Raw genomic sequence first — 7,419 nt, forward strand, 5'->3', positions numbered from 1 at the left:
TGGTCCGATAATTTTGTCACTTTGTGATTTTAGTCCTTTATATTTTCATATTTCAGTTTTAGTCTATGACACTATACACGTCCGCTCAAAATCAGCGCTGCATTGGTTTTACATCAACGCCAGTACGTCACATCAGAAAAAGACTAAAATTACAACAAAAAAAAAAAAAAGACAAACAAACAAACATAGAGAGCTGAAACTAGAATCTATCAACATAGAAGTCCAAAATCACAAAATGACAAATATATGAGACAAAAAAAGTAAGTTTTCATACTTGTTATCGTATAAATTGGCAAAGTTGACATGTCTCACAGCTAAAGATTCGTGGGAGAATCTTTCCCAATAAGTTTATTTTTATAATCAAATTTTATATAAAATTTTATTTTTTATTAGGGATGTTGATATGACATTAGTCACATTAACATTGAATTAGTTCAATGTCTGCGTTAGGTTAGAGAAATGATTAAAACTGGAGCAAAAAAAAAAATCAAAGACAAAGACAAGTAAATCTGAAATCTAATAACACAGGGGGCCAGAATCACAAATTAGCAACATATTAAAAAAAACAATTTGTTTCCAAATAAAAAAGTAAATTTATTCAAAATAAAAATGTAAATAATTGAATTATATCTTTCCAGTTGCATAATTCATGGGCCGTAGCAGACTTATGTAGGTAGGCTAGCAGTCTGGCCCAACTTTTTCTTGCCTTTACATTGCAGAGTGTCCATAAATAATAATAATAAACTCAATCATCATGTTTTCATCAAACGATATCGGGCTTGTACCATTTGAATGCCGGAATAATATATTTTTACGCCGCACCAAACTCCACGCCTCCACTGTACGCCGGAATCGCGTCAGCCCGGGAGCTCGGAAGCGAAAAATCAAATCAATGCGGGCCGTGGTTCAGCGTGTTGCCTCTGCCAGTGTTGAGGTCTACTGAAAATATATCAATTGCGTACATTTTACTGCAGTTGTTGTCACTTTACCGCCATTACTTCCGGCTTAAGATAATGGTTTTGCAGGTGGAGGGGCGCACGGTGTCGGAAATTGGTCCAGGTCTTCTGGTCCTCGTTGGGCTTCATGGGACCGACGTTGAGTCCGACGCCGATTACATGTGTGTGTTGATTTAATTGGTGATTTGTACTTTGATTGCATTGGATTTGATTGTTTTTCTTTCGTTGATTTGCAGATGTCGCAAAGTGCTGAATATGAGATTGTTTCCAAATGAAAAGACTGGCAAAAGTTGGGACCAAAATGTAATTCCTTTATCAAGTATATTTTTTTTCATGTTTTTTGTGCTCTAGAAAATTCACTAGTTTACTTCTATAAAGGATGCTGATTAAAAAACATGCAAACTTGCGTTTGAATTAAGGGATTTTTTATGCGCTAGAAATTCCTCATTTTAACCAGTCGAAAATTACTGAAGTTTCAACATAATATCATATAAACTATTTTCTTTTTTTTTCCAGTAAAATTTGTAGCTTTTTCCAAATTCAGAATCACAAATTGAGGATTTCAAATACAAAAGTCGATCCTTCAAAGTTTTCTTCGAAGACCAGAGTCTAAACTTATTTTATCCCTGAACTTATGATGAGGAAATTGGTAATTTATATATCTTTTTTATTGTTATTTACTTTTCTAACTTTGAATAAAAAGAAACAAGTAATGATGTTATTTCACCCTTCAGTTTGAAGATAACCAGATTCATTCCTTCATCATGCACAATGGTAGTGGTAAATAAGCTAGCTGTTATTATTTTCTCCTAATGAAATCTGGGTGAATGAAGAACACTCTTGCTTCTAAGATTATTATAGATGCTAATTTTTTTCAATTTATGATCATTGACAGGTAGTGCAAAGAAATTATGAAGTTCTGCTGGGTAAGTTGTCGGTCTCTACGTGGTCACCTTTTGTGTTCGACTAATGGGCAATGTTGTGTTAGTTATTATAAAGTGTTTATTTTATGCAGTGAGTCAGTTTACTCTATATGGGGTATTAAAAGGCAACAAACCTGATTTTCATGTGGCAATGCCTCCTGACGCAGCAAAACCATTTTATGCTTCATTGGTTGAGAAGTTTCAGAAAGCTTATAAGATGGATGCGGTTAAAGGTGCTATCCTTTTCATTGGTCTTGGTTTGTGATTGTGTCATGGTCCTCTCAGCCCACATCTCTTTATACTGGCGTGTCAATTACAAATCTTCCGTGGGCTAGTATGTCTCTTTAGTTTTAAGTTCATTCTTTCCGTCTATCAATTACTTGAAGAACTCTAGATGTTTAAGAATACAAATTTGAATTTTATTTTCAATTCATGCTTATCCAAGAACCTAATTGGAAGTTGTTATAGAGTCACTCTGGACCATTAATCTCATGTTCATTGACAAACTTAAGTTCCAAATTACTTGGGATTGACAACACAAGTCTCTCTTATCCACTGCACTGTGGTTGTAATTAACTTGGCACTGATCTTAATATCATTTATGTTTTGTTTCATAATTTTGAAAAAGTTGATTTTGGAACATCTGTCTTTGGTTTTGAATCCACAGCATTGTCTGATCATTGGTTTCAAAGAACTCTATCGATGGCTATTGCTTCATTGAGTGTTATCTATCTTCTGATCCATAATTATATTAAGTAAAAATTCACTAAAACTTTTGAATTTAGATTTAAGGTCTAGAAAATATTTGGGCAAATTAAAATGGAAAGTAATAACTTCTTTCCGTGCAGATGGTGTATTCGGAGCAATGATGAAGGTAAGAATCCATCACTTGGGATTTTGAGGTATTTTTTGTTTCTTATTACATGATTTTTTGGACCATGTGCCCTCAATTTTACTTTGTTTTCACATATGTGAAGGTGAATTTAGTCAATGATGGCCCGGTGACAATGCAGCTGGACTCGGCACAATCATCCAAGTGAGTGCTCACTAGACAATGTTGTAACTTGAGTTGGCTTTAAAAGGATATAGTTGTTACTTTTACATGTACCTGAAATGTCAATGAAGATTTATATGCTTATATTTGAATATCATAATTGATGCCTAGGATGTCTGCTTTTGAATGGCAAATGCCAACTTATGTCATATATTTTTAAATCATTTCAGGAATCCGAATTGTGCAATCGAAACATTGTAAATACCAATAATACCAACTTACTCTAATGTTGCGCAATTGATCACAAATGGATCATACAACATTGTAAATACCAATAATACCAACTTACTCTAATGTGCGCAATTGATCACAAATGGATCAAGTTGTATGTACTAAAGGGAGACAGATACCTGCTTGAAATGATAACATGAGAATCCCGAGGGATTTCTGTTTTCAGCTGATGTTTCTTATTTCTTGAAAAACAATACGTAGCTTGTTTATTAGTATAGATATGATAAACTTGATCTAGACTTGCACTGTTCCTAAATTTTGGTGAGCTCATTTTGTATAAGGCTAGTACATTTAGTTATTTTATTAACACTTATTCATGGACGCAAAACTACATCACTGTTGACCCCAGCATGGAGAGAAACATCATCATGCACAAATTTGAACCAAAGCAACCATTTACTCACACACAATACATCCAAGATTTAAAACTTCATCCCAGTTACTGATCTTATTGCGAACGAAATGTATCGTAAGAATTTGATATCTTGTACTTCAAGCTCCCGTTAAAATTCTCTCAAGCCCACAATTTGCATCACACAACAGAGCCATCTTCTGATTTGACCGTACTAGAATTCTGTTGAATATTCCTTTGAATCGACGAAGCAGCCACCATTTCAGCAGGGAAATTAAGCATTGCCTTGGGACCTCGCATTCTGAAAGCTGCTCTATCATAAGCCAATGCAGCTTGTTCTGCTGTTTCAAATGTTCCAAGCCACATCCTCGCACCTTGTCGCTTTGAGTCCCGAATCTCCGCTGCGAATTTCCCCCACGGCCGCAGCCTAACGCCTCTGTAGTGCTTCTTTGTGATTGCATGGGGTGGGCGGAGTGAGTGGCACGTGACAATATTGTCTCTTTGATGCAGAACAGAGGTGCCAAGTGTCTTGGCTTCATCAAGGACTTCTAGTAACACCGTCTCTTGTGAATCGTTTTCATTTAGAGGCAGCATTTTTGCACTCTGTGGGAACATAGGATGACAGAGAATTTTGATTATTCGGGTTCTAAGAGGCTGTTTTTTTGGTTGATTTATTGGATTTAGGGTTTGAAGGTTATTGTATTATTTTCTGAATTGGGTTGGTATATAGACTTTTCTTGTGTGGAAAAACGTTGGATAATTGAAGAAGATATAAAGCAGTGGGGACAGATCTAGTAGGTGATGGGTGGTATGCTTTTGGATCTTCTTCGTTAGCTATAACAATTCAATTTGACTACTCATGCATAATCAGCATCTCCGATCCTTCCTTCTTCACTAGTTATGTATGTCAGCACACATTTTTCTCGGGTTTTAATGAAAATATCATAATAAGTATTACATCTTAATTTAATTGAGATCTGTCTGAAACATCGATGCAATTATATTATCTTGAACTATTCAGAATTATGCGTTGATTTGTATGTTGTAGAATTAGCCAAACATGATGTCCGTTGTGACGTCATATGTGGTTTCTGGAGGGGGGGTCCCGTCCCGTAGATGCCAAGTCAAATACAAATACAAAGTCTCCACACGTCACTGCCTTGGCCCTTTTTCAAGCGTGTGTTGGAAGAAAAAATGGAGACCCCAAATTTCACGTGTTTGAACACATTTTGAACCGTGGAAAGATACATTTTGGCCAAGAAAAACTAAGAGGGAATCTTCCACAAACAGAGACTATTCCTCCGTTATATTTGCAGCTTCTTGGAAACTATTTAGTGTATGTTGTCACGCGTGCGCACCATTCACGCTAAATTTTATTTAATCACTACTATTGAATGGTGGAATAGAAAACCTACATTTTGTTGACGAGTCCAAATGCATTTTAGATTCTTTATATATAGTATAGATCAATATCTAACTATTAAAATTTCGGCTTTGAAGATATTAATATTTTCGGTGAAGCCAAATATTCAACTTCAAATGTACCATCATATTTGTTCATATTGAAACCAACCTTCCATCTTCTTCGTATCATATTTATTCCACATGATATCTATAAAACGGAAAAGTACTGAGAAAAATGCAATTACATAAAATGATAACCATGAGTTTAATTTTGGTTATTTGTTTGGCACCAACAAAGAAGGCATCAAGAAAAGCGTGCATGATGGTTATCTGTTGCATCCTTAGTTCGATGGAGCTTGTTTCCAAATGAAAAGACTGGCAAAAGTTGGGACCAAAATGTAATTCCTTTATCAAGTATATTTTTTTTCATGTTTTTTGTGCTCTAGAAAATTCACTAGTTTACTTCTATAAAGGACGCTGATTAAAAAAAATGCAAACTTGCGTTTGAATTAAGGGATTTTTTATGCGCTAGAAATTCCTCATTTTAACCAGTCGAAAATTACTGAAGTTTCAACATAATATCATACAAACTATTTTCTTTTTTTCCAGTAAAATTTGTAGCTTTTTCCAAATTCAGAATCACAAATTGAGGATTTCAAATACAAAAGGGGATCCTTCAAAGTTTTCTTCAATGACCACAGTCTAAACTTCTTTTCTCCTTGAACTTATGATGAGGAAATTGGTAATTTATATATCTTTTTTATTGTTATTTACTTTTCTAACTTTGAATTAAAAAAAGAAGAAGAAGAAGAAACAAGTAATGATGTTATTTCACCCTTCAGTTTCAAGATAACCAGATTCATTCCTTCATCATGCACAATCTTAGTGGTACATAAGCTACCTGTTATTATTTCTCCTAATGAAATCTGGGCGAATGAAGAACACTCAAGCTTCTAAGATTATTATAGATGCTAATCTTTTTCAATTTATGTTCATTGACAGGTTGTGCAAAGAAATTATGAAGTTCTGCTGGGTAAGTTGCCGGTCTCTACGTGGTCACCTTTTGTGTTCGACTAATGAGCCATGTTGTGTTAGTTATTATAAAGTGTTTATTTTATGCAGTGAGTCAGTTTACTCTATATGGGGTATTAAAAGGCAACAAACCCGATTTTCAAGTGGCAATGCCTCCTGACGCAGCAAAACCATTTTATGCTTCATTGGTTGAGAAGTTTCAGAAAGCTTATAAGATGGATGCGGTTAAAGGTGCTATCCTTTTCATTGGTCTTGGTTTGTGATTGTGTCATGGTCCTCTCAGCCCACATCTCTTTATTTTGGCGTGTCAATTACAAATCTTCCGTGGGCTAGTATGTCTCTTTAGTTTTAAGTTCATTTTTTTGTCTATCAATTACCTGAACTCTAGATGTTTAAGAATACAAATTTGCATTTAATTTTCAATTCATGCTTATCCAAGAACCGAATTGGAAGTTATTATAGAGTCACTCTGAACCATTAATCTCATGTTCATTGACAAACTTAAGTTCCAAATTAGCTGGGATTGGCAACATAAGTCTCTCTTATCCACCACTGTGGTTGTAATTAACTTGGCACTGATCTTCATATCATTTATGTTTTGTTTAATAATTTTGAAAAAGTTGATTTTGGAGCATCTGTCTTTGGTTTGAATCCACAGCATTGTCTGATCATTGTTTTCAAAGAACTCTATTGATGGGTATTGCTTCATTGAATGTTATCTTCTAAGCCATAATTATATTAAGTGAAAATTCACTAAAACTTTTGAATTTAGATTTAAGGTCTAGAAAATATTTTTGGGCAAATTAAAATGAAAAGTAATAACTTCTTTCAGTGCAGATGGTGTATTTGAATGGAAAAGGCCAACTTATGTCATATATTTTTAAATCATTTCAGGAATCCGAATTGTGCAATCGAAACATTGTAAAATACCAATAATACCATCATACTCTAATGTTGCACAATTGATCACAAATGGATCAAGTTGTATGTACTAAAGGGAGACAGATACCTGCTTGAAATGATAACATGAGAATCCCGAGGGTTTTCTGTTTTCAGCTGATGTTTCTTATTTCTTGAAAAACAATACGTAGCTTGTTTATTAGTAGAGATGTGATAAACTTGATCTAGAACTGTACTGTTCCTAAATTTTGGTGAGCTCATTTTATATAAGGCTAGTACATTTAGTTATTTTATTAACACTTATTCATGCACGCAAAACTACATCACTATTGACCCCAGCATGGAGAGAAACATCATCATGCACAAATTTGAACCAAAGCAACCATTTACTCACACACAATACATCCAAGATTTAAAACTGTATCGTAAGAATTTGATATCTTGTACTTCAAGCTCCCGTTAAAATTCTCTCAAGCCCACAATTTGCATCACACAACAGAGCCATCTTCTGATTTGACCGTACTAGAATTCTGTTGAATATTCCTTTGAATCGACGAAGCAGCCACC

At 34.6% G+C, this 7,419-nt stretch overlaps 1 protein-coding gene across 5 annotated transcripts; it reads left to right on the forward strand.

The window, feature by feature from the left end:
• The first annotated feature begins 706 nt into the window (after positions 1-706).
• Positions 707-7,140, forward strand: LOC140863547 (uncharacterized). Of its 5 annotated transcripts, none has more exons than XR_012143953.1 (10): positions 709-934; positions 1,026-1,117; positions 1,193-1,259; positions 1,852-1,882; positions 1,972-2,112; positions 2,728-2,781; positions 2,857-2,915; positions 4,565-5,318; positions 5,923-5,953; positions 6,043-7,140. XR_012143953.1 is itself a non-coding variant. In XM_073267052.1 (8 exons), exons 1-8 carry the CDS (start codon positions 755-757, stop codon positions 3,132-3,134), a joined length of 627 nt encoding a protein of 208 aa, XP_073123153.1. In that variant the 5' UTR covers positions 707-754; the 3' UTR covers positions 3,135-3,688. The 5 variants fall into 5 exon arrangements, 3 of the variants coding, with proteins under 3 accessions (XP_073123153.1, XP_073123152.1, XP_073123154.1); XR_012143952.1 differs by having other exon boundaries at positions 710-934; positions 2,728-2,753; XM_073267052.1 differs by lacking the exons at positions 4,565-5,318; positions 5,923-5,953; positions 6,043-7,140 and adding an exon at positions 3,104-3,688 and having other exon boundaries at positions 707-934; positions 2,728-2,753.
• Positions 7,141-7,419: the final 279 nt, after the last annotated feature.

This window comes from Henckelia pumila, chromosome 4 (genome assembly GCF_033568475.1).
Source record: "Henckelia pumila isolate YLH828 chromosome 4, ASM3356847v2, whole genome shotgun sequence".
In the NCBI taxonomy this organism is placed as follows: domain Eukaryota; kingdom Viridiplantae; phylum Streptophyta; class Magnoliopsida; order Lamiales; family Gesneriaceae; genus Henckelia; species Henckelia pumila.

Coding starts and splice junctions, on each gene's coding strand:
- LOC140863547 (XM_073267052.1), top strand. CDS start 755: ATGTTTTCATCAAACGATATCGGGCTTGTACCATTTGAATGCCGGAAT. Junction 2,754..2,856: donor TATTCGGAGCAATGATGAAG/GTAAGAATCCAT, acceptor ACATATGTGAAG/GTGAATTTAGTCAATGATGG. Junction 2,916..3,103: donor GACTCGGCACAATCATCCAA/GTGAGTGCTCAC, acceptor AAATCATTTCAG/GAATCCGAATTGTGCAATCG.